This window comes from Mustela lutreola, chromosome 4 (assembly GCF_030435805.1).
Source record: "Mustela lutreola isolate mMusLut2 chromosome 4, mMusLut2.pri, whole genome shotgun sequence".
Lineage (NCBI taxonomy): Eukaryota > Metazoa > Chordata > Mammalia > Carnivora > Mustelidae > Mustela > Mustela lutreola.
The window spans coordinates 185,189,623-185,215,947 of record NC_081293.1 but is presented as its reverse complement, the minus strand read 5'-3'; the positions used below and the strand labels follow the sequence as shown (position 1 = coordinate 185,215,947).

At 39.7% G+C, this 26,325-nt stretch overlaps 1 protein-coding gene across 1 annotated transcript in view; it reads right to left on the bottom strand.

Moving 5' to 3' along the window:
- The window catches only part of NUP205 (nucleoporin 205), an 89,755-nt gene that overhangs the window by 5,822 nt on the left and 57,608 nt on the right, over positions 1–26,325 (bottom strand). The window contains exons 31-38 of the mRNA XM_059171941.1: positions 23,839–23,987; positions 21,736–21,927; positions 20,726–20,847; positions 18,798–18,936; positions 15,974–16,100; positions 4,047–4,123; positions 2,514–2,642; positions 2,162–2,288 (exon numbers count right to left, since the gene is read on the bottom strand). Of these exons, the coding sequence (XP_059027924.1) occupies positions 2,162–2,288; positions 2,514–2,642; positions 4,047–4,123; positions 15,974–16,100; positions 18,798–18,936; positions 20,726–20,847; positions 21,736–21,927; positions 23,839–23,987 (1,062 nt within the window). The remainder of the gene's footprint in view (positions 1–2,161; positions 2,289–2,513; positions 2,643–4,046; positions 4,124–15,973; positions 16,101–18,797; positions 18,937–20,725; positions 20,848–21,735; positions 21,928–23,838; positions 23,988–26,325) is intronic.

Sequence of the window (26,325 nt, the reverse complement as noted above, 5' to 3'; positions counted from 1 at the left end):
GACGGATTGGTGCAAACACAGCAATTTCCTCTTACAACCGAGTGACCCCTTGGGAAATACCTTAGTAATTTCAAGTATAATTTGGAGATAATCTTTGTTTAATGGCTCTAACTGCCAAGAATACTGTAGGAGAAATGTGCATTTGCTTCCTTCCCCACTATCTCCCTTAACTTGGCTTCAAAGTCAGATTTCATAGGTCTTCATGAGGAGAGGAAGAGAGAGAACAGTTTCTTGTCAGTGGATGCTGCCACCAACCAGGACACCCTAGACTCATCTAAGTTGCCGGGTTTCCCTTTCCCATCTTCAGTGAAGATGTGACAGTCTCTACAATATAGGGCCTTCTTCCTAGGGATCCTGGTGCCCAGGCAACATTTAAATGATCCCTACTCTGGTAGGAAAACATCCAAAAAGAGAATAGTCTAATGCTGACAGGAGTACTTCAAAGCCTATCAGAAGTTCTCACATACTGACATGCTCATAGCCAGAAAATATTAAGGTGTGCAGAAGCCAGCAGACTTAAACAGCAGATGAGGACGGCTCCCGACAAAGCTGACTGCAGAAACAGATTCTGCAGGAAAGAGCGTGAGGTCCAGGCAACAGAAGTGCTACAGGAGAGCACCCTCAACCACAAGTAATAGCACATATACTAAATAGTAATAGTGATGACCCGCAGGAATGAAAATAATTCTACGTCACACTTAGGCAGTGCTAAGGGTCAGACACTGCTCTAAAGCACTTCACATTTGAGTAACATGATAATCCTTCCAGTAATTCACTGGAGAAGAGCCTGCTGTTACTCCCATTTTACAGATGAGGAGGGTGAGGCACAAAGAGACTAAGTTGCTTTTCTAAAGTCCTATCAACAGTCTTTCACAGAACGGGGACTCGAATCTAGGCAGCTCGTCATGAGTCTATGTTCTTCTCCGCTAGGTTAGACCGCCCTCTACAACTGAATGTTCTTGAACCTACCAAACACCTATGCACTCCTGTGTCTACAACTGGCAAAGGTAAGTAGGCTTTTTAAATCTTTAAAAAGTCTGAGGAAAAATGAAGACCAATATGTAAGGCTTCATAAAGTTCATCAAGTATTAAAGATCTAAGAATGACTTCGTATGTGAAAGACTGGCTCAAAGTGGGAAGAAACCGAATGAACTGTTAATAATTACTACTGATACATTATTAGCATATAATTAATGTTTTTGAAGAATAGATAACAAAACTACAATTTCATTTGAAAATGTTAGAGGTTAAATTTGTTTTAAAATTTTGTAAGATTCAAGGGAGAAGAAAAGGGCCTCCTTCGACACTTTATAATGGGAGTCACACAAACAGTTTTTGGCACCATTTACACGAGACAGTGGTTATAAGCTGTTAAGCTAATATGTTTTTCATAACATCATTCTGTTAAATATTTTATGTGATTAAGTAATTTTCAGAGAAAATAAGATCTTAAAGAAGATGAAAATGTGACAAAATGATGTTCAGAAACCTCACACAAAAAGCTTCTGGAAATGAGTAGCAGTGCATTCCATTACCAAGAACCACTAAGATCCGAATGGGCTTTGTCTTCTGAGTCTCCCATGGGATAACAGCTTTCATCAGCCCATAGCCGTCACTTTCCAGATCTCGCCTATTATGTCCTTAGGAAGTCATAGACTGTGTCATCTACATTTACTTAGCATCTACTTAGCACCTACATTTTACTTTGCTGTGGTATAGAAATTTGGGGCTATACTACAGAACCCAATTTAGACACTGCATTCAGCTCAACATGATTTCACACATAAACCGTCTGTTACATTTGTACATTTCTCACCCAGCTAGCTTACTCACCAATCTTAGAGCCTCTTTGGGGTCTCAAATACTATTCAAAACCATACTCTCCCCACAAAGCTTTTCTAAACTTATCCTCAGAAAATCTTGACTTTCTGTCCTCTCGGGCTCTCTAGCTTATGCACGGGACTGACAACACTACCGCCTTACTGAGCCTTCTTAAAGTCATTTACAAATTTTCCCACTAATTACATATAAAGAAAAAAACCTGTGTCTCACTGGAGCCAACTAGATTTTGTCTTAATTACAGAATACAGAAATACAGAAAAAATACAGAATACAGAAGAAAACTTAATCCTCAAATACATAAAGAAAGAAACAGGCCCACCTTGCCGGGGTCCATCTCTGTTAATGGTTTCTGACAGGCTGGGGGTGAAGAGACACACAGCATGTTGAAATGTGGGGGAGATCTGTAGCATGAGTGACTGGCAATATTCCATGACATTGGCACAGATCTACAAAGGAAGAATAACAGTAACAAAAATATTAGTTCTCCAAATGCCCAAATATCATCGAACTCCAGATTTGGAGGAGAACAAAGTTACTGATCATTTTGTAAAATTATAACAAAGTTCTAAATCAATTTGCAAAATTACTCCCATCTACCCATCTGTTATTTTGCTTCTGAAAACACACAAATGTTCAAGAACAGATACACGATGCCCACCCTACTTTCTTACCTGCTGCATGGCCAGTTCGAGCTCATCTTTCTTGCTCACTCGATCTCCTTCCACATTATCATCTTGAAATTTAAACTGACGCAGTCTGTCAGATCCCCCAAAGCGGCTTAGAAGTCCTAAACACTGGCGCTGAGAAAGAGAAAGAGATTTTATTCATATATAATGGGGTATGTCTAAAATTAGTGACCTCTCTTTGAGGGATATAAAAAAGAAAAACTCATCAGGGAGTAAAAATTGCTCTTTAAGGAGTCTGATTTCTTACTTCCAACTGAGGCAACTGAAGTTAGCCCTATTAAAATTAGCCTTTTTGCAGCCTGTATGTGTATCCTTGGACCCAGCGAGACCAGTTAGGTTTATCTAATCTATAGCTCAAAAATTTGTACACAAAAATGCTGACAGCAACTGTTTTCTTTTAGAAACCTGAAAAAAGTTCACGAGAAGAGAACTGGTCAAGAAAATTACCGTATCAAAAACAATGAAACATGAATTCTAATATATAAATACAATTATTCTGAAGCCAATCAAAAGTGAAGCTATTCAGATCAAAGCAGGCCAGGAGGCTCCCACAAAGACAATACATATTTAGTTGACAATATGTTCAAATATATTAAAGGGAGATTATATAACTGGAAGACAGCCTGTGAATAAATTAGAATGAACTATATAAAAACCAAGCAAATAGGGTCGCTGAAGTGGCTCAGTCAGTTAAGTATCTGCCTTCAGCTCAGGTCATGATCCCAGGGTCCTTCCTGGGATGGAGCCCGCATCATCAGGCTCCCTGCTCGGTGGGGAGTCTGCTTCTGCTGCTCCCCCTGCTTGTGCATGCTTGCTCTCTCTTTCTCTGTCAAATAAGTAAATGAAATCTTAAAAAAAAAAAAAAAAAGCCAAGCAAACAAACAAACAAAAAAACCCAACTACTCACTCTAGGGAAAATATAATGTTGCACTTAAAAGTAAACATGGGTGATAACCCATTCTTTTTTTTTTTTTTAAGATTTATTTATTTATTTATTTATTTGACAGAGATTGCAAGTAGGCAGAGAGGCAGGCAGAGAGAGCGGAGGAAGCAGGCTCCCTGCCAAGCAGAGAGCCTATGCGGGGCTCAATTCCAGGACCCTGGGATCATGACCCGAGCTAAAGGGAGAGGCTTTAACCCACTGAGCCACCCAGGCGCCACTTATCACCCATTCTTAATCATAAATGACAAGTGCTGATCTAATTAAAATTATGATATAATTATGTTGCGTTTCAGTGGGGGTGGGGGGACAGTGTTTTGAGAAACGTCCATATTATACAGTGGAAGAAAAGGACAAAAGGGATCTAAGGTCTCATCCTCCTCAATGGAAAATCAACAGATGATTCCTAAAATTGGAAAATAAACACATTATTTTGATACACCACAAAATCAATTAAAACTCATCAAGAGGGTTTGCCCAAATCCAGGAAGCAGAACAGGGAGGATGGATGAGAGGACTGCTGTATTTTACTGTAAGTCTTTTAGGAATTACTCTTTAAAGAAGTCAGAATCAGTTACCTGGAATCTTCCAATATGTCCCTGTAGCTCCATTAGAGATCCTTCATTTACATCAACATCAAGTTCATTTAATATACCTATAAAATTTGGAATGCTTTTAAATACAGTTTTATAATCAACAAAATAAAAACATTAAAAGACCGGGAAGAGTGGTTCTAGCATTTTATATTCCCTATGTATAAGAACAGACAGAGACTTGCCATGAAGGAGCTCTGGGAAATACAACTTCACAAAGACTGGAAGTTCACCACTTGTTCATTTACATGCAACTTAAATCTAGATTGAATTCATAATTTTAAAAGGTACTTTTTAAAGGTTTTGGCATAAATTTCACTTTTTATTTATAACCACAAAAGTTAAAATTTTCTAAACTCAGCAGTAAATTACTTTGTCATGAAATAGTTTAGGACATAAAACGCTGATAATGAAATACATTTCCTTTTTCATTTAACTCTCCTAGGTACTGTATTATTTAATTTTTTTCATTTCCCTTAAACAAAGTACAGTTTGCATATACATAAAAAAGTTCCCATTCAGCTTCTGTTTAGACTTACTACAAAATTCTTTTTTTTTTTTTTTTAAAGATTCTATTTATTTCTTTGACAGACAGAGATCACAAGCAGGCAGAGAGGCAGGCAGAGAGAGGAGGAAGCAGTCTCCCCACCAAGCAGAGAGCCCGATGTGGGGCTCGATCCCAGGACCCTGAGATCATGACCTGAGCTGAAGGCAGAGGCTTCAGGCGCCCCAGTTACTACAAAATTCTTAAATCAGAGTGATCAACCTCTCATAGGAAAAAAACTATGAGAAAAAAAAAAGCTATCAGGAAAAATCCCTTTATTTCTATCAAGGCCTCCGAGCAAAGCCACACTGGCTTCTTCTTTGTTGAGGATCTCTGCTTCTCTGCTGAGGATCACCTGCACCTGTCTCAGTCACCCTAACTTTCTGTTTGCACAATCTCTTTAACTCAGGCCTAACTTCCAAGCATCCACTCCAGAGTATATAACCCAGAACCTTATCCTTTGCTACTCACGATGATAAGACCTCCTCTTTCTAGATTTTTCAGCCCATGACCTCACCGAAACCTACAGAAAATACACATGCCGGCTGGTAATACCTCACCTGTGCCTCATTCTCTGTCCCTTCCTGCCTTTACCTCCTCCGCGAGTCTGCTCCCAGAATCCCCTTCTTTCCCAGCTTACCAAAATCTAGCCTGCCACAGAGGACTTTTCCTCACTATTTGAAAATATGTCCAGGTCTCCTTTGTACTCCAAAACAAAACAAAGACAAGCAAAAACCTCTTTAATATAAAATTCTTGAAATATTTTTGCCACATTTGCTGCTTACAACTCTAAGCCCTTCTCTTCCCATCCTACCCCTTGAAAGCCGGATTGTGTATCTAACCCTGTCATGGAATGCAGGCTTTTTTCTCTTTGTCCTCAAACTTTCTGATCTCTGCAGCATGTGTTGCTATTCCCCAGTTCTTTTTTTCCACCTGCTGCCTCTGTTTAAAAAGACTACTTAGGGCGCCTGGCTGGCTCAGTCAGTGGAACACGCAACTCTTGATCTTGAGGTTGTGAGTTCAAGCCCCACACTGGGTATAGAGATTACTTAAAAGTCAAATCTTAGGGGCACCTGCCTGGGTGGCTCAGTGGGTTAAAGCCTCTGCCTTCGGCTCAGGCCATAATCTCAGGGTTCTGGGATCAAGCCCCGCATCAGGCTCTCTGCTCAGTGGGGAGCCTGCTTCCTCTCACTTTCTGCCTGCCTCTCTGCCTTACTTGTCATCTCGGCTGTCAAATGAATAAATAAACTCTTAAAAAAAAAAAAATCAAATCTTAGGGCACTTGGGTGGCTCAGTCAGTTAAATGTCTGCCTTCCATTCAGGTCATGACCCTGAGTCCCAGGATCAAGTCCCACATCATGCTCCCCACTTGGTGGGTAGCCTCCTTCTCCCTCTGACCCTCCCCGCTCTGGTGCTCTCTCTCTCAAATAAATAAAGTCTTTTAAAAAAATAAGTAAAAATGAAATAAAATAAAAATCTTAAAAAAAAAAAAGACTACCAATTCTCAGTTTCCATAAGACCATTCTACTAAATATCAGTTGAGTCCTCTATGTACCGTTTATATCCGTCTCTACTCCAAAACACTTTTTAGAATATTTGTGGGTCATAGAAAAAAATTAACCTGCTGACAAGTATTTGAGGAGGTATGAAACACCCAGGATAAGGGGACACAGTTATAAATGGGCTTATAATTTAATGGGAGCATTTAAGATAAAAAATATATATAGCAAAATTATGGGAGAATACAAAATAATACATCAAGGGTTAAACTACAGTATAGGGTTGATAGGAGTTAAAATTGTTAGAAGTTTGTTGAAAAAAATTTGGGAGGGTATTTGGCATTATCTTCAAAAAAGTTTTAAGCATATATATTTTCAGACCAAACACTATCGAAATTTTTCAAGCCTACCACCTCAAATCTACAAAAACACATATGTGTACAAAGACACACACACAGTTATTAAATGCCACACTTCTGGAAATTAAAAAAAAAGACTGGCAACAGTCAACATGTTACAGGGATATGCTTAAACAATAAAGATCTGATTAGCTCTCATAACTGGAGAATCATGCAGCCAATTTTTAAAAATGAGGTAGGAACTCTATGTGATGATGAGAAAAGATCTGGAAAAAAGTTACACAGCAGTGTGTATAGTATGATTTCATTTGTGTAGGGAGGTGACAGTTTTATATCATATGCATAGAAATGTCTAGAAAAATAAATTGATTACTGATTCCTTTTAGAGAACAGGAACTGCCAGTCATGGTATTTTCACTCTATTCTTTTATTTTGTTTGAATTTATCATCAGCATGTTAAAAAAAAAAACCTGTTTTTCCAAATACAATCTTAATACCCTAACAGGGTCAAATGATGCTAGTAAGCAAAATACAAAAATTTTAGGCATTTAAAAAAATTAATGACAGGAGAGTTCATGAATATAACGATCTTACCAGAGGATATGATAAATTCTCTCTATCCTATCTCAGCACTTTTGGTGCTGAATGAAGTTGCATCATAGAATGAAGCAGCATCATAGAATGTCCCTTCTGTTGGGGCACCTGGGTGGCTCAGTCAGTTAAGTGTCTGCCTTTGGCTCAGGTCATGATCCCAGGATCCTGGGATCAAGTCCCGCATCAGGCTGCCTGCTCAGCGAGGAATCTGCTTCTCCCTCTCTACCTCTCCCTACTGCTCGCTCTCTCTCTCTCAAATAAATAAAATGTAAAAAAAAAAAAAAAAGAATGTCTCCCCTGTCATCAACCTACAAAATGAATGAAATTCGCCAAAAAGGGGGTGGCGGTGGGGGGACTTATGCCGTAAACACTAAAAAATGGTGATGGCAAAGGACAAAAATAAGAGAAAATTCTGGTGAAGTAAGTAGCATTATTCAGCTTCATGACCCTTATTCCACTCCTCAGATGCAGTGAAGGAAAGAAGATAAACCAAAAACTCTTGCAAATTCTTATGAAGACTCTTCAGTTTGCAGAGAAATCTTTTAGAGTAATTAGGCAAGGCCTAGAGAAATCAAGGGAAACCCGTTAGGAGGAGAACCATTACAAAGCACCGTGGGACCTCAGCAGAGGTAAGAAGGATGACCTGACTGGTTTCATCTGAAGACACTGGGATGATCTGGGGAAATGAGCCTAACAAGCACACAGGACTGAGATACACCACGACTGCGAGGAGTGGAAGCTGCACTCTCATCCGAATAAGCAGGGGCTCCCAGTGCTTCCCCAGGCACCGTACTCTGCCCTGCCAAACACTCTTTCTCTCCCAGTACAAAAGGGCCCAAGCACCGATACCCCATGGAGAGAAAAACATATTGGGGTTGTGGGGAGCAGAATCATGGGCTGGCCTCGGACTTGGCAGCAGGTTAAAAATGGAGGTAGTGTAGCCTACGAGTTCACTGCACGGGCTCAGAAGCCATACTGGCTGGGAAACCACAACACCAGTATTATCCATGTGACTTTGGACAAGGCAACCTCTCTGTGCCTCTCTGTGCCAGGCACCCCAAAACTAAATAGCTTTCTTAAACTGCACGTAAGAGGTAATCTTGTTCTTGTTAGTTGTAAAATGTAGAAAATAAGGCATGTTCTCATAAGCTCTTGTTCTCTTAAGTTGTAAAACGTAGAAAATAATCTCGTCAGGCCGTTGTGAGGAATAAATAAATATACTAAATGTTTAAAATAAGTACTTGGCAGGGGGAGGAGTCAAGATGGCGGAGAAGTAGCAAGCTGAGACTGCTTCAGCTAGCCGGAGATCAGCTAGATAGCTTATCTAAAGATTGCAAACACCTGAAAATCCATCGGCAGATCGAAGAGAAGAAGAACAGCAATTCTGGAAACAGAAAAACAACCACTTTCTGAAAGGTAGGACCGGCGGAGAAGATAGACCAAAGCGACGGGAAGATAGACCCCGGGGGGAGGGGCCGGCTCCCGGCAAGCAGCGGAGCAACCGTGCACAAAATCAGGACTTTTAAAAGTCTGTTCCGCTGAGGGACATCGCTCCAGAGGCTAAACCGGGGCGAAGCCCACGCGGGGTCAGCGTGGCCTCAGGTCCCGCAGGGTCACAGAAGGATCGGGGGTGTCTGAGTGTCGCAGAGCTTGCAGCTATTGGAACGGGAAAGCCGGCTACAGAGACAGAGCCGACAGTAAGCTCACAGGTCGGTGTTACCTTGAACCGGTCGCAGGCTCGGTGAGCTCGGAGCGCGGCCGGAGGTCAGGCAGACGGGAGTAACTGGGCGCTGTTCTCTGAGGGCGCACTGAGGAGTGGGGCCCTGGGCTCTCGGCTCCTCCGGGCCGGAGACCAGGAGGCCGCCATTTGTATTCCCGTCCTCCGGAACTCTACGGAAAGCGCTCAGGGAACAAAAGCTCCTGAAAGCAAACCCGAGCGGATTACTCACCCCGGCCCCGGGTAAGGGCGGTGTAATTCCGCCTGGGGCAAAGACACTTGAGAATCACTACACCAGGCCCCTCCCCCAGAAGATCAACAAGAAATCCAGCCGAGACCAAGTTCACCTACCAAGGAGTGCGGTTTCAATACCAAGGAGAGCAGCAGAATTCCAGAGGAGGAGAAAGCCAAGCACGGAACTCATGGCTTTTTTCCTGTGATTTTTTTTAGTCTTGCAGTTAATTTAATTTTTTCTTTTTCATTTTTTTTTTTTTCTCGCCTTCAGGTAAAATTTTTTTTTTTTAACTGTTACCTTTTTCTTTTTTAACGATTTTTTACTAGTTTATCTAATATATATATTTTTTCTTTTTTACATTTTTCTTAGGTGTTTTCTTTTTTTAAAAATTCTTTTCTTTTCTTTTCTTTTCTTTTTTTTCTTTTCTTTTTGTTTTTTTTTTTTCTTTCTTCCTTTTTGAACCTCTTTTTATCCCCTTTCTCCCCACTCACGATTTTGGATCTCTTCTAATTTGGTTAAAGCATATTTTCCTGGGGTTGTTGCCACCCTTTTAGTATTTTACTTGCCCCTTCATTTACTCTTATCTGGACAAAATGACAAGACATAAAAATTCAACACAAAAAAAAGAACAAGAGGCAGTACCGAAGGCTAGGGACCTAATCAATACAGACATCGGTAATATGTCAGATCTAGAGTTCAGAATGACAATTCTCAAGGTTCTAGCCGGGCTCGAAAAAGGCATGGAAGATATTAGAGAAACCCTCTCGAGAGATATAAAAGCCCTTTCTGGAGAAATAAAAGAACTAAAATCTAACCAAGGTGAAATCAAAAAAGCTATTAATGAGGTGCAATCAAAAATGGAGGCTCTAACTGCTAGGATAAATGAGGCAGAAGAAAGAATTAGTGATATAGAAGACCAAATGACAGAGAATAAAGAAGCTGAGCAAAAGAGGGACAAACAGCTACTGGACCACGAGGGGAGAATTCGAGAGATAAGTGACACCATAAGACGAAACAACATTAGAATAATTGGGATTCCAGAAGAAGAAGAAAATGAGAGGGGAGCAGAAGGTATACTGGAGAGAATTATTGGGGAGAATTTCCCCAATATGGCAAAGGGAACGAGCATCAAAATTCAGGAGGTTCAGAGAACGCCCCTCAAAATCAATAAGAATAGGCCCACACCCCGTCACCTAATAGTAAAATTTACAAGTCTCAATGACAAAGAGAAAATCCTGAAAGCAGCCCGGGAAAAGAAGTCTGTAACATACAATGGTAAAAATATTAGATTGGCAGCTGACTTATCCACAGAGACCTGGCAGGCCAGAAAGAGCTGGCATGATATTTTCAGAGCACTAAACGAGAAAAACATGCAGCCAAGAATACTATATCCAGCTAGGCTATCATTGAAAATAGAAGGAGAGATTAAAAGCTTCCAGGACAAACAACAACTGAAAGAATTTGCAAATACCAAACCAGCTCTACAGGAAATATTGAAAGGGGTCCTCTAAGCAAAGAGAGAGCCTACAAGTGGTAGATCAGAAAGGAACAGAGACCATATACAGTAACAGTCACCTTACAGGCAATACAATGGCACTAAATTCATATCTCTCAATACTTACCCTGAATGTGAATGGGCTAAATGCCCCTGTCAAAAGACACAGGGTATCAGAATGGATTAAAAAACAAAACCCATCTATATGTTGCCTCCAAGAAACACATTTTAAGCCCGAAGACACCTCCAGATTTAAAGTGAGGGGGTGGAAAAGAATTTACCATGCTAATGGACATCAGAAGAAAGCAAGAGTGGCAATCCTTATATCAGATCAATTAGATTTTAAGCCAAAGACTATAATAAGAGATGAGGAAGGACACTATATCATACTCAAAGGGTCTGTCCAACAAGAAGATTTAACAATTTTAAATATCTATGCCCCCAATGTGGGAGCAGCCAACTATATAAACCAATTAATAACAAAATCAAAGAAACACATCAACAATAATACAATAATAGTAGGGGACTTTGCACTCCCCTCACTGAAATAGACAGGTCATCCAAGCAAAAGATCAGCAAGGAAATAAAGGCCTTAAACGACACACTGGACCAGATGGACATCACAGATATATTCAGAGCATTTCATCCCAAAGCAACAGAATACACATTCTTCTCTAGTGCACATGGAACATTCTCCAGAATAGATCACATCCTCGGTCCCAAATCAGGACTCAACCGGTATCAAAAGATTGGGATCATTCCCTGCATATTTTCAGACCACAATGCTCTAAAGCTAGAACTCAACCACAAAAGGAAGTTTGGAAAGAACCCAAATACATGGAGACTAAACAGTATCCTTCTAAAGAATGAATGGGTCAACCGGGAAATTAAAGAAGAATTGAAAAAAATCATGGAAACAAATGATAATGAAAATACAACGGTTCAAAATCTGTGGGACACAACAAAGGCAGTCCTGAGAGGAAAATATATAGCGGTACAAGCCTTTCTCAAGAAACAAGAAAGGTCTCAGGTACACAACCTAACCCTACACCTAAAGGAGCTGGAGAAAGAACAAGAAAGAAACCCTAAGCCCAGCAGGAGAAGAGAAATCATAAAGATCAGAGCAGAAATCAATGAAATAGAAACAAAAAAAACAATAGAACAAATCAACGAAACTAGGAGCTGGTTCTTTGAAAGAATTAATAAAATTGATAAACCCCTGGCCCGACTTATCAAAAAGAAAAGAGAAAGGACCCAAATAAATAAAATCATGAATGAAAGAGGAGAGATCACAACTAACACCAAAGAAATACAAACTATTATAAGAACATACTATGAGCAACTCTACGGCAATAAATTTGACAATCTGGAAGAAATGGATGCATTCCTAGAAACATATAAACTACCACAACTGAACCAGGAAGAAATAGAAAGCCTGAACAGACCCATAACCAGTAAGGAGATTGAAACAGTCATTAAAAATCTCCAAACAAACAAAAGCCCAGGGCCAGACGGCTTCCCGGGGGAATTCTACCAAACATTTAAAGAAGAACTAATTCCTATTCTCCTGAAACTGTTCCAAAAAATAGAAATGGAAGGAAAACTTCCAAACTCATTTTATGAAGCCAGCATCACCTTGATCCCAAAACCAGACAAGGATCCCACCAAAAAAGAGAGCTATAGACCGATATCCTTGATGAACACAGATGCGAAAATACTCAACAAAATACTAGCCAATAGGATTCAACAGTACATTAAAAAGATTATTCACCACGACCAAGTGGGATTTATTCCAGGGCTGCAAGGTTGGTTCAACATCCGCAAATCAGTCAATGTGATACAACACATCAATAAAAGAAAGAACAAGAACCATATGATACTCTCAATAGATGCTGAAAAAGCATTTGACAAAGTACAACATCCCTTCCTGATCAAAACTCTTCAAAGTGTAGGGATAGAGGGCACATACCTCAATATCATCAAAGCCATCTACGAAAAACCCACCGCAAATATCATTCTCAATGGAGAAAAACTGAAAGCTTTTCCGCTAAGGTCAGGAACACGGCAGGGATGTCCATTATCACCACTGCTATTCAACATCGTACTAGAGGTCCTAGCCTCAGCAATCAGACAACAAAAGGAAATTAAAGGCATCCAAATCGGCAAAGAAGAAGTCAAATTATCACTCTTCGCAGATGATATGATACTATATGTGGAAAACCCAAAAGACTCCACTCCAAAACTGCTAGAACTTATACAGGAATTCAGTAAAGTGTCAGGATATAAAATCAATGCACAGAAATCAGTTGCATTTCTCTACACCAACAGCAAGACAGAAGAAAGAGATATTAAGGAGTCAATCCCATTTACAATTGCATCCAAAACCATAAGATACCTAGGAATAAACCTAACCAAAGAGACACAGAATCTATACTCAGAAAACTATAAAGTACTCATGAAAGAAATTGAGGAAGACACAAAGAAATGGAAAAATGTTCCATGCTCCTGGATTGGAAGAATAAATATTGTGAAAATGTCTATGCTACCTAAAGCAATCTACACATTTAATGCAATTCCTATCAAAGTACCATCCATCTTTTTCAAAGAAATGGAACAAATAATGCTAAAATTTATATGGAACCAGAAAAGACCTCGAATAGCCAAAGGGATATTGAAAAAGAAAGCCAACGTTGGTGGCATCACAATTCCAGACTTCAAGCTCTATTACAAAGCTGTCATCATCAAGACAGCATGGTACTGGCACAAAAACAGACACATAGATCAATGGAACAGAATAGAGAGCCCAGAAATAGACCCTCAAATCTATGGTCAACTAATCTTCGACAAAGCAGGAAAGAATGTCCAATGGAAAAAAGACAGCCTTTTCAATAAATGGTGCTGGGAAAATTGGACAGCCACATGCAGAAAAATGAAATTGGACCATTCCCTTACACCACACACAAAAATAGACTCAAAATGGATGAAGGACCTCAATGTACGAAAGGAATCCATCAAAATCCTTGAGGAGAACACGGGCAGCAACCTCTTCGACCTCTGCCGCAGCAACATCTTCCTAGGAACAACGCAAAAGGCAAGGGAAGCAAGGGAAAAAATGAACTACTGGGATTTCATCAAGATCAAAAGCTTTTGCACAGCAAAGGAAACAGTTAACAAAATCAAAAGACAACTGACAGAATGGGAGAAGATATTTGCAAACGACATATCAGATAAAGGACTAGTGTCCAGAATCTATAAAGAACTTAGCAAACTCAACACCCAAAGAACAAATAATCCAATCAAGAAATGGGCAGAGGACATGAACAGACATTTCTGCAAAGAAGACATCCAGATGGCGAACAGACACATGAAAAAGTGCTCCATATCACTCGGCATCAGGGAAATACAAATCAAAACCACAATGAGATATCACCTCACACCAGTCAGAATGGCTAAAATCAACAAGTCAGGAAATGACAGATGCTGGCGAGGATGCGGAGAAAGGGGAACCCTCCTACACTGTTGGTGGGAATGCAAGCTGGTGCAGCCACTCTGGAAAACAGCATGGAGGTTCCTCAAAATGTTGAAAATAGAACTGCCCTATGACCCAGCAATTGCACTATTGGGTATTTACCCTAAAGATACAACTGTAGTGATCCAAAGGGGCACATGCACCCGAATGTTTATAGCAGCAATGTCCACAATAGCCAAACTATGGAAAGAACCTAGATGTCCATCAACAGATGAATGGATCAAGAAGATGTGGTATATATACACAATGGAATACTATGCAGCCATCAAAAGAAATGAAATCTTGCCATTTGCAACAACATGGATGGAACTAGAGCGTATCATGCTTAGCGAAATAAGTCAAGCAGAGAAAGACAACTATCATATAATCTCCCTGATATGAGGAAGTGGTGATGCAACATGGAGGCTTAAGTGGGTAGAAGAAGAATAAATTAAACAAGATGGGATTGGGAGGGAGACAAACCATAAGTGACTCTTAATCTCACAAAACAAACTGAGGGTTGCCGGGGGGAGGGGGTTTGGGAGAAGGGGTTGGGATTATGGACATTGGGGAGGGCATGTGATTTGGTGAGTGCTGTGAAGTGTGTAAACCTGGTGATTCACAGACCTGTACCCCTGGGGATAAAAATATATGTTTATAAAAAAAAAAAAAAAAAAAAAGTACTTGGCACATTATGCTTAGTAAATAAGAGCTACAAGTTCTGAGGTAAATAAAATCATAATCAGCCATGCCATCATTCATGAATAAAGGCAACTTTTAGACATTCATCAACATTAGAGTATTTAGGGAGCATAATATACTTTTCCTTGGGAAAAGGGACCTCAGTACAAATTAAAAATACCAAGAGATAGGGACGCCCGTGTAGCTCAGCCGGTTAAGCGTTCGACTTAGGGTCCTGAGATCTAGCCCAGGCATTGGGCTCCAGCACCAGCTCCGTGCTTAGTGCAGTCGCCTTGCCCCTCCCCCTGCTCACAAGCACTCCCTACCTCTCCCTCACTCTAATTCTTTCTCCAATAAATAAAATCTTTAACAAAAAACAAAACAAAACAAAAAAAGAGCTAATAGCTCTTAGGCTCTCAGAGTGAAGAAACACTTGTCTGGAATTCAGCAATGTTTTCAGAGTCTCTTCAATTAATTCTTTAATCAGTTAAGTTCATGTAAAAATAAATAGTTTCTTGTTTTTTAAAGATTTTATGTATTTATCTGACAGCAAGAGAGAGAGAGCCTGACCTGGGGCTCAATCCCAGGACCTCAGGACCACGTCCTAAGCTGAATGCAAATGCTTAACGACTGAGCCACCCAGGCACCCCAAAACTAAATAGCTTTCTTAAACTGCACATAAGAGGTAATCTTGTTCTCTTAAGTCACCTCAGGATATCCCAGTCTCTCCTGTACGTGCATAATCAAAAAACAATGTCTGAGAAGCCACTCACCAAATGTTAACATGTGGTGATTCTGTGCTTGCTTCAGCAGCACAAGGATTGAAAAAAAACACTTGCTAATTTCCAGGCAGTGAGGTTTTGAGTATTAATTATTTTCTTTAACTTTCTGAATTTTTTGGTATGATCATATATCATCTTATACATATAAACTTACTAATTAAAAAAGAAAAAGAGGCTGGGCGCCTGGGTGACTCGGTTGAGCAACTGCCTTTGGCTCAGGTCATGATCCCAGACTTCCAGGATCAAGTCCTGCATCGGGCTCCACGCTCCTTGGGGAGTCTGCTTCTCCCTCCGACCTTCTCTCTCATGCTCTCTCTCACTCATTCTTCCTCAAATAAATAAATAAAATCTTTAAAAAAAAAAAAAAAAGGCAGTTAACTCCGTTAGTACCAATTTCAATAAGTCCTATGTACTGCAAAGCCATAAAAACCTCATTCTATGAAGTGTACGTCAGTCTGTAGAGAATTATTCAAAGTCCGTTCAACATACTCAACTCACCAGGAAGGGCTGCTTTACTTATAATTCCTGTCAGCAGAGCCAGTTCCTGCAAGGAGCCGGCGCTCACGTCCTGACAGCGCAGGATCGCTTGGATGGTATCCGAATGGGAAATGAGAAACTGCAGCACCTGAGCCGGGCCAAGGGAGGAGAAACAGAAAAAAGGGAGGTCAAGACGAGCACATTTTTTCTACATCTGTAATTCATCTTTTTAATAAAGCCAAAGCACCAAATGTGATGTCATGAATCACAGTGAACGTAATTTAAGTGACTGTCTTCTGCATTTATTGTTTATTTCCTCAAGAAGCAAACATTTACCTAAAATGCAAAAGAAAACCAAAGATGATTTCAGCTTTTAGAAATTACTGTACTCAGAGGCTAGGGTAGAAAAGTATAATATAACTTACAACTACTACATGAAAACTATTACTTGACCCTTATTTTGTTTATTTTTATCTAAATGGAACTAGAATAGGAATTTAGAATGAGTGGGGATAAAAATCCCTGAATTTAAGTTGCTCTGTGAAAATCTGACTAGCCTGACATGGAAACAATCACATAAAAGCTTTTGTTAAATTCTCCATTTGATATAATACAAATACGATAAAAATCCTGACCTCTAAACTCTGCCCTTCCACTGTGGCATTTTCAAGTGAACTTTCATGGAGGAATCCAATTATTTTTACATGTAATGTCTTCTCAACTAGATCATAAATGCCTCGAAGGCTGAACTATGTTAAAACAAGCCAAACATCTGAATCACTCAGGAACTGTGCCCCCTTTTATTTTTTATTCAGATTCCTGGCCTTAGCCTGTAACTATTGGATATAGAACTCTGCAATCTTATTTTTTTTTTTTTTTTTAATGAGGGTTCCATGCTGGGTCCCAATGTGGGGCTTGAACTCACAACAGTGAGATCAAGACCAGAGCTGAGATCAAGAGTTGGATGCTTAGAGAAAGGGGAACCCTCCTACACTGTTGGTGGGAATGCAGGCTGGTGCAGCCACTCTGGAAAACAGTGTAGAGGTTCCTCAAAAAAGTCGAAAATAGAGCTACCCTAGGACCCAGCAATCTCACTACTGGGTATTTACCCCAAAGATACAAATGTATTGATCCAAAGGGGCACGTGCACCGGAATGTTTATAGCAGCAGTGTCCACAATAGCCAAACTATGGAAGGAACCTAGATGTCCATCAACAGATGAATGGATAAAGATGTGGTGTATATATATAATGGCATACTATGCAGCCATCAAAAAACCGAAATCTTGCCATTTGCAACAACATGGATGGAACTAGAGGGTATTAATGCTAAGTGAAGTATGTCAATCAGAGAAAGACAATTATCATATGATCTCTCTGATAGGAGGAATTTGAGAGGCAGGGCAGGGGGTCATGTGGGGAAGGGAGGGAAAAAAATAAAACAAAATGAGATCAGGAGAAAGACAAACCATTAAGAGACTGTTAATCTCATGAAACCAACTGAAGGTTGCTAGGGGGTGGTGGGATAGGGATAGGGTGGCTGGGTTATGGACACTGGGGAGGATATATGCTACAGTTTAAGTGCTGTGAAGTGTGTAAGCCTGATGATTCACAGACCTGTACCCCTGAAGCAAATAATACATTATACGTTAATTAAAAAAAAAAAAAAAGTTGGACACTTAACTGACTGGGCCACCCAGACACTCCTCAGTAATTTCTATTTTTAAAACAAGCTCCTCAGGGGATTCTGCCACAGCCAGTACAAGAGTGCTATTAGAGAATCTTGTATCATCAGAATGTCCCACTTCTAATTAAAAAAAAAAATCTTAATCTCAATAAAGGAGAAGACAAGGAAAGTCTTTTGAGTTTTAAAGAACTGACTCCAAGGCCACATACAGAAGTGGCAGGACGTACTAAAGCAGCATAAAACAAGGGGCCATGCTGGAAAGAGCAGCATTCTACCTCAGTGACATAAGCCTAAAGACTGATGGCAGGGAGGGGCACCTGGGTGGCTCAGTGGGTTAAAGCCTCTGCCTTCGACTCAGGTCATGATCTCAGGGTCCTGGGATCGAGCCCTGCATCGGGCTCTCTGCTCAGCAGGGAGCCTGCTTCCTCCTCTCTCTCTCTGTCTACTTGAGATCTCTGCCTATCAAATAAATAAATAAAATCTTTAAAAAAAAAAAAAAAAAAGACTGATGGCAGGGAGAACACCTAAAATTACCATAAAGTATGACACAGTTCCTGGGGGTGTCACAATAATAGAGCAGTATAATCAAAATCTGCTAGTCATAATGGTAAGTCTCATCAGTGAATGGCTAAACTATACACAGATTATTAGTTTAAAGAAACAAAGTGGGTTTTTTTTTGAAGGTTTCATTGAAAAGGGATGAAAATAAAACTGATTTCTGGTGCTCAATGAAAAAGATTTTTATTAGTTAGAAAATTCACTTATCTCAATTCATTCTCTAAATATCACAACCCAATGGGCCATAATCATCTATCTTCCATATTTTCTGCAAGGCCTAAAATGGTGTACGGCCTCTCAATAAATCTCTGGTTAAATTACATTTTAGAAGCCAGTTTATTCCTATTACAATAACCACTTTCTTTTACAGAAGAACAAATTTAGAGATCTTGCTTTCCATCTCACTATTCTATTCTTCGCTGTGGGGTTTCATTCAAATAAGAGCGGGTCAATGAAGTTCACAGCAAAGTACTAGGGGCTGGCTTTCGACGCCTAGGGCTGTCACAGATAGTATGGTCAAATCACGGATGTGGTCTATGCCTCGGGTTTGTGCAGTGGTAAAATGAGGACCGACACCGTCTATACCAAGGGCTCTTCTCACCTGCCCCGCTGCCTGCAAGTGCTGGGCCGTGCTGGACGTGAGGATGACCTGGCACAAGCGGAGCGCTGGAAGCAGAATCTGCCGGTAGCGGTCCACCGGGGCGGGGATGAACACTGGCGGGTCTCTCATGCCGAACATGCTTCATTCATTTCCACCCAACAAGGAGAGAGCGACAGTCCAAGAGTTAAGGGATGCTAACAGTTCCTGCCCATCTCCATGGCAAGCAATCACAGGTGCCTGATTAAGGTGTGAGGCTACTAAGGAGAACTCGGCATCCCGTATCAACAGTAAAAACGGAGTTATTTCAATTCTGAAAAATCGTGGTAAAGAAAATCTGTATAATTTGAAGACAATGCTTAGAACTTCAATATATTTATTCTACTCTAAATGCTTCTGTGGGCCACAAAAACTACAAACAAGAAACAGATAAAAAACTTTATTTTCTCCACATTTCCTTCTCCTGTACGCAGAGCCACAAATGAGTCCACATTGTCCATTACACTAATAAATCAAGATTTGAAAAAGTTAAAATGAGGGGCACCTTGGTGGCTTAGTTGGTTAAGCAACTGCCTTCGGCTCAGGTCATGATCCTGGAGTCCCGGGATCGAGTCCCACATCGGGTTCCCAGCACCACGGGGAGTCTGCTTCTCCCTCTGACCTCCTCCCCTCTCATGCTCTCTGTCTCACTCTCTCTCTCGCTCAAATAAATAAATGAAATCTTTAAAAAAAAAACTTTAAAAAGTTAAAATGAGGCTGTAAAATTTCACTTTTAAAATAAAGTATTAATAAGCTATCATTTATTATAAATGTTTACATTTAAATTTTTAAACAAAAGAAAATGGTTGCCTGTTGAAGAGAAGGGAATGGAAGCAAAATACAGAAATAAGAAAAAGGCTTTGCACAGACAAGTGATTAGATGCCAATAGCTAAAGAATGTAATTAACTCAATCCTCTTTACATAAAGGGGAAAATAATAATTCTCATGTTTAAGATTTCAGAAAGCAATATAAAAAGAAAAAAAAACATTTCTTTGCTGGAGGTAAAATAGTTCTACAGTTAATCCTGAAATACTCAAATATTCAATTTGGCAATTGATCTTTTGACAAAAATTAGTAAAACTGACCTAAGTGTTATTTACTGCTAAGAGGGTATGCTAACAATATTGTAGCCAGGTAGACAAAAATGAGGGAAAAAAAAAAAACCCATATTCAAAGTGAACTGAGATATCTGTTAAAAAGCTTGAAACCTAAAAATAGTTTGACTAAAAGATTTCAAATGTGCAAAGAGTTGGTAAAATGATACAAGAAAAATATAAAATACTATTCAAATCATCAGGAATAGGAAATCTACAACAAATTATAATTTCACTATAATACTTTAAAGAATCACACTACAACTAAAACTAAATGTTTTTTTTTTTTGAAGACTTTATTTAGAGAAAGAGAGCAAGCACAAGTGGGAGGGGTAGACAGAGAGAGAAAATCTCAAGGAGGTATCGAACTGACCTCTGGGGCCAATGCAGGGCTTGATCTCAGGACCCTGAGATCATGACCCAAGCCAAAATCAAGAGTCAGATACTCAGTCACCTGGGCTACCCAGGCACCCCTAAAAATATATGTTCTATTGAACAGAACACTAAAGTTGGGAAGAAAAACATTTACTAATAAAATCCTCTATTTTCCCCTTAACATTACTGCTCTAAAATGGAAAGGATTAGGTCCCTCCTACTTTTATCCTCACTAGCAACTTCCATTTATTAGTAAATGGCAGGACAGAGGACCCAAAAAGCGTCATCAAGATGAAAGAATACTGCTCAAACAGAATGATAAACCAATGGCAAAATAATGTTTGGAATATTTTTTTTCCTCACTGATCCTTTACAGTGAAGAATTAGTAAGGAAACAGCACCAACGTGTAGGGACACTTACCTCTGTGGGTCCATCTCTGGGCGCATGTCATAGACCTGGCACTGTGCCAGTCTCACTATCACCCCAGACCTCAGCAGCTCTAAAGCACCCTGCTGTATCTTAGCCACTCTTGTAAGAAATGCCTAAGAAGTTACAAAGGGAAAAACATCAGTACAGAAATCATTTCCAAGGGCCTCAGATAAAAATAAGACTCTCTCCCAGCACATTTCTGATCTTCGATCACACTGAAGAGAAACTCTGAGCTACCTATGCAGGGGTACATTAGACTACATTTCTCAGGATTCTGTGAGGACTGAATGGCACCACACATCTCAAGTGCTGCCTCCAGTGCCTTGCATGAAAATAAGTACTCAACTCCACAGGAGTTTCTCTTACCATCATGTGGGCATAGGGAGGGCAGGGAAGACTGTTTTGCCCACAGCTCTATCTCTAGTACCTAGTGCCACACCTGACATGTAATGGGTATTTAATAAATACTTACTGAATAACCAAAGGAAGGGAAAGAACTTCATAAGGAATCTAAACTTCAGTGCTCCTATTATTATGACACGGTAGTGTTTTCAACCAGGAGGGAACAGAGAAAAAAAATTTGGAGGAAAGGAAATGATGGATTATAGGCTGTCCTGAAAATCCTGTGTTAAACTAGAACTAGCACATCAATACTAGAATGTTCACCAGGCAGCTAATGGTCTGAATTTTATTGTGAAGAGAAAATTTTGCTCAGGGCTCTCCTCAGAGGTCTGAGTGTCCAATCATTTGCCATCATCAGCAACCTGACTGAGTAGCGCTTCCATGACCCAACCAACCCCCTCAGGATCACTTCAACTCAACTTCAGCAGCCTAGAAGACGCATTTCTAACACAGTTCCAAATTTCAAACTCCTTAAAATGATTACAGCTTACATGACAGAAATATTCGAAATGGTGGTCACATTAATGTTCTTTAATCTATTTACAGCTCTAAGAGGCAGTGAGCTGTTGACCTAACTTCAAATGAACATAAAGCCTTACCATTTTGGATTCGTAAGTATAAAGCGCTTTTAAAAGGGGAGGTTGTGGAGTTAGTAAGCTTTGCAAAGTATGGTCATCTTCTACCAAGCTGTCCACAAGCACCTTCAAATAGCCACTGTTAGAAAGATACAAAAGCCACTGCTGCTGCTTGTCTACGGAGACAATCCGATCAAGAAGAGCCAGCGCCAGCATCTGAGGGAAGAACAAATCACAGTCTGGCCACCAGAATCATCAACAGAAACTGCCTTCATGTGAAAATACTTAGCACTTTTCTTACAACGGGAATGGTAGCTAACAATAATATTTTCTTATTTTGTGGGTTTGTTTGTTTTTTTTTGAGAAACTGAAAGCTATGCATACAGAATCTCAGTTTATTAATAAAAGGAGGAAAGGGACTTTTTAAAATAGCTTTTTTTTTTTCCTAACTGTGAAGTTTTAATTGCTCATTACAGGAAACCTAGAAAATATAGAAAAGAATATAGAAATACATGGTCTGTTAATCCATTTTTGGTCTCTCTCTCCTCCCAGTCTTTTTTCTTTTCTTTTCCTTGTTTTGTGTGTGTGTGTTTTTTTTTTAAAGATTTTATTTATTTGAGATAGAGAGCGAGCGAGAAAGAGAACACGAGTAGGGACGGGGAGAGAGAGAAGCAGGCTCCCCGCTGAGCAAGTGTCCCAATGCAGGGCTCGATCCCAGGACCCTGGCATCATGACGCAAGTGGAAGGCAGACACCCACCTAACTGAGTCACCCAGGCACCCCAGTCTTTTTTCAATGCATAAGAACACTTACACTTTTTCAACATAATTGAGAACTTACTATATAGTTTATATCTTATCCTATTTCTTAAAATCTCATTTCCCACAGTCTTCAAACACAGTTGACCCTTGAACAACACAGGGGTTAGGAGCACAGTGGAAAATCCACGTATAACTTAAGAATCCCCACTGCCTTACTTACTAACAGTCTACTGTTGACCAGAAGCCTTGCTGGTAATATAAACAGTAGATTAAAACAAAAAACAAAAAACAAAAAAGAGTAGATTAACATATGTTTTCTATGTTCTATGTACCATATACTGTATTATTCCAATAAAGTAAAGCTAGACAAGAGAAAATGTTATTAAGGAAATCATATGAAGGGGGAGCCTGGGTGGCTCAGTCAGTTAAGCGTCTGCCTTCAGCTCAGGTCATGACCCCAGGGTCCTGGGATCAAGCCCAGCATTAGGATCCCTGCTCAGCAGGGAGTCTGCGTCTCCCTCTCTCTCTGCCTCTCCCTCCCTCTGCCTCCTTGTTCCTGCTCATGTGCTCTCTCTGTCTCTCACTCTCTCTGTTAAGATAAATAAATAAAATCTTTTTTAAAAAAATCTTAAAAAGAGAAAATACATTTTCAGTGCTGTACTCTATTTGTCAAAACAAATCTGTGTGTAAGGATGGCCGGGTGGCTCTGGTGGTTAAGCGACTGCCTTCAGCTCAGGTCATGATCCTGGAGTCCAGGATTGAGTCCCCTATCGGGCTCCCTGCTCAGTGGAGAGTCTGCTTCGCCCTCTGACCTCCCCTCTCGCATGCTCTCTGTCTCTCTCAAATAAATGAAATCTTTAAAACAAACAAACAAATCTGTATATAAGTGGACCCATGCAGTTCAAATCCATTGTTGTTCAAGGATCACTTGTATATGATTCAGAGGCTATGAAATTCTCCACTAGCAGGAAGTCATTTTCTCACTGCATTATCACCAGTATGACACAATATTTTAAAAGAACTATAAATGTAAGAAAGACATATTCAGTATAAAAGCTGTGCCTCCAGCATTCTCTTAACCAAAATCTTCCTTAAGCAGCATTTCTAACAGTGTAGGGCCAATCTCACAATCAGCAAAAAGATTATTCTGAGGGAAAATTCTAAAAAAAACTGAGATTCTGAACAGAATTAAAACATACGAATAAACAACAGAAATTCCAAATCATAGCAAGTAAGAAAATTCACTAAAATATATTATAGAAAACAATTCTCAATATGCAACACGCATTTGAAAAGTTGATTCAGTTTATACCTTAGTAAGTCAAAACACTTATTCAATCATTCTGCTAAATAGAGAGTTACTATACCCTTCCAATCTCATGACCATCACAGGCATCTCGACAGACCACTTCCATGAGCGCAGCACCGTAGCTCTCAATGATGGCTATGTTTTCTCGCTGTAATTTACTAAATACATCTTCAGGGGCTGTCAGCCTTTCCCACATGGTTTTCTTGGCTAATAGGGTTATAAAAGAAAACATCGAAAATACTCCAATAAAAAACAGTTTGGTAACTGAGTACACCTCATACAGACGAGAAAAAAATCCCTTCATTATCGCATGTACCCATAGGCCCACCAACCAAAGGGTCCACGCAGGCGAATGTCAAGGACCCAACGCACACATTCCATGTATGTACACTAAGATAACAATGGTATTAGGAGAAGGATAGACTAGTTATTCTTAAAGAAATCAAGATGAATTATAAGAGTACAAGAGAACCAATACCCTGTGTTTATTCTGCTAACCAACCTATTTTCATCCCTTATTGAGATCTATGAGAAATGTGGCTAAAAAAATCAGGTACAACGTAGACCAGTATCTGCTTCCCAAAAAATTAAGATAATTTTATTCTTTTATATTGTGTAATTGAAATACTTATTAAAAGAAAGAGTATACCCTGTATCTTAAAGATATGATCATACATCATATATCTTAAACATGAGATTCACGTAACCTTCCAGAAAAATTTCAAAAGTATATTACATAAAGCCATGACCTGTATTTGAAACCAATCTTGTGATTTTTTTTCCACCTACTACACAGCAGCTGTTTTAAAATTAAAGAAAAGTTCTCGAGATTAACTGATCAGAATAGAGAGTAAAAATGAAGCAGGATTAATCATGAAAAATAAAAAAGCTAACCCTCATTGGGCCTACATTCCATTATAAAGTTTGCAGCAGGCAAACTTTCAGTTTTAATATTTTTTCCCTAAAATATTTTTAGCACTACTATGAATTTTATTTGTTATAGTTATTTTTAATTTCAAATAGTGTCAAAGGAGGGTATGTTTTGACGTTTCTCAATGTCACTCCCTTCGGTCATATGGTCCCATCTTCTCAGCCTCACTTTCCACTCTTTGCCTCTCCCACTAGCTGCCACCACACGAGCCTTTATGTTTCTGAAATTTACCACTTTGGCCTCAGGATCTCGTGCACTTTGATTTCTCATGGTTTTCCTCAGGTCTCAGCATGGCTGCCTCCTCTTCATCATTCCAGCCTCTAATGTCACTTCTCAACTACCTCCAACACTCCCTCCACTACTACACACAGACACATCACAAACTGTCCCTTCTTCAAACATACCTTATAAATTACTGCCATACAAACTTTTCTAAATACCAACTTCGTATAACTTTTCTAAATAATTTAAAATGCCTGGGGCACCTGGGTGGCTCAGTCAGTTAAGCAGGTGCCTTTGGCTCAGGTCATGATCTCAGGGTCCCAGGATTGAGTCCCCATCAGGCTCCCTGCTCAGTGGGAAGTCTGCTTCGAACCTCTGCCTCTGCCGCTGTTCATTGTCTCTCTCTCAAATAAATAAATAAAATCTTCTAAAAAACAAAAAACCACTGTATAGTTTTGGGGCACCTGGGTGGCTCAGCTGTTAAGTGTCTACCTTCGGCTCATTCATGATCCCAGGGATCAAGCCCCACATGGAAATCCCTGCTCAGCAGGGAGTCTGCTTCTCCCTCACTCACTCCCCCTGCTTGTGTTCCCTCTCTGGCCGTCTCTCTTTCTGTCAAATAAATAAATAAAATCTTATAAATAAATAAATAAATAATGAAATAGCTGTCAATGCTTAATCCAACCATCTCTAACACTGCAATTTCATTGTCAAGGTCATTAATAATACGGTCCTACCCTCTCTACTTGACTTTATTTGCCATCAACCTTCTCCCCTACTTATAGGCCACTCTCCTTAGTCTTTACTCCCTCCTAGTCTGGGCTTTGCCTGAAAAGCCCTCCGCCATTTATTCCTGTGTAAATACATCTTTACCTGCAAAGAACAGTGAAAGTCTTGATCTTTTCTTTTATCTCTTACCTCTTATAGATTCATACTTGGGGTTTGAAAACTAAGGACTGTGGGCAAAATCTGACCTGTTTTTAAAAAGCTTAATGAAAATGCAACAAACTCACGGTCCTTCATTTGCAGTCTCTCTGGCTGCTATCACACTATAATGGCAGGGTTGAGTAGCTGCAACACACAGCATATGGCTTGCAAGCCTAAAATACTTACTATCTGGCCCTTTACAGAAAAAGTTTGCTGGCATCTGGACCATATCATCCAATTTAACACTTCCTCTTTTATAAGTACATATATTGTCATTTCTACTAGAATATAATCCTTATGAAAACAAGAACCCAATTAGTATTTTCTGCTTCTTAGATTAAAAATAACCAACCCCACCAAACGATTACTGATTTTTATTTGTATTACAAAAAACTGGAAATGATCCTAATGTCCAAACATGGGTAAGCTAAATAAATTACAGTATTTTCTAAGTGATAAAATGTA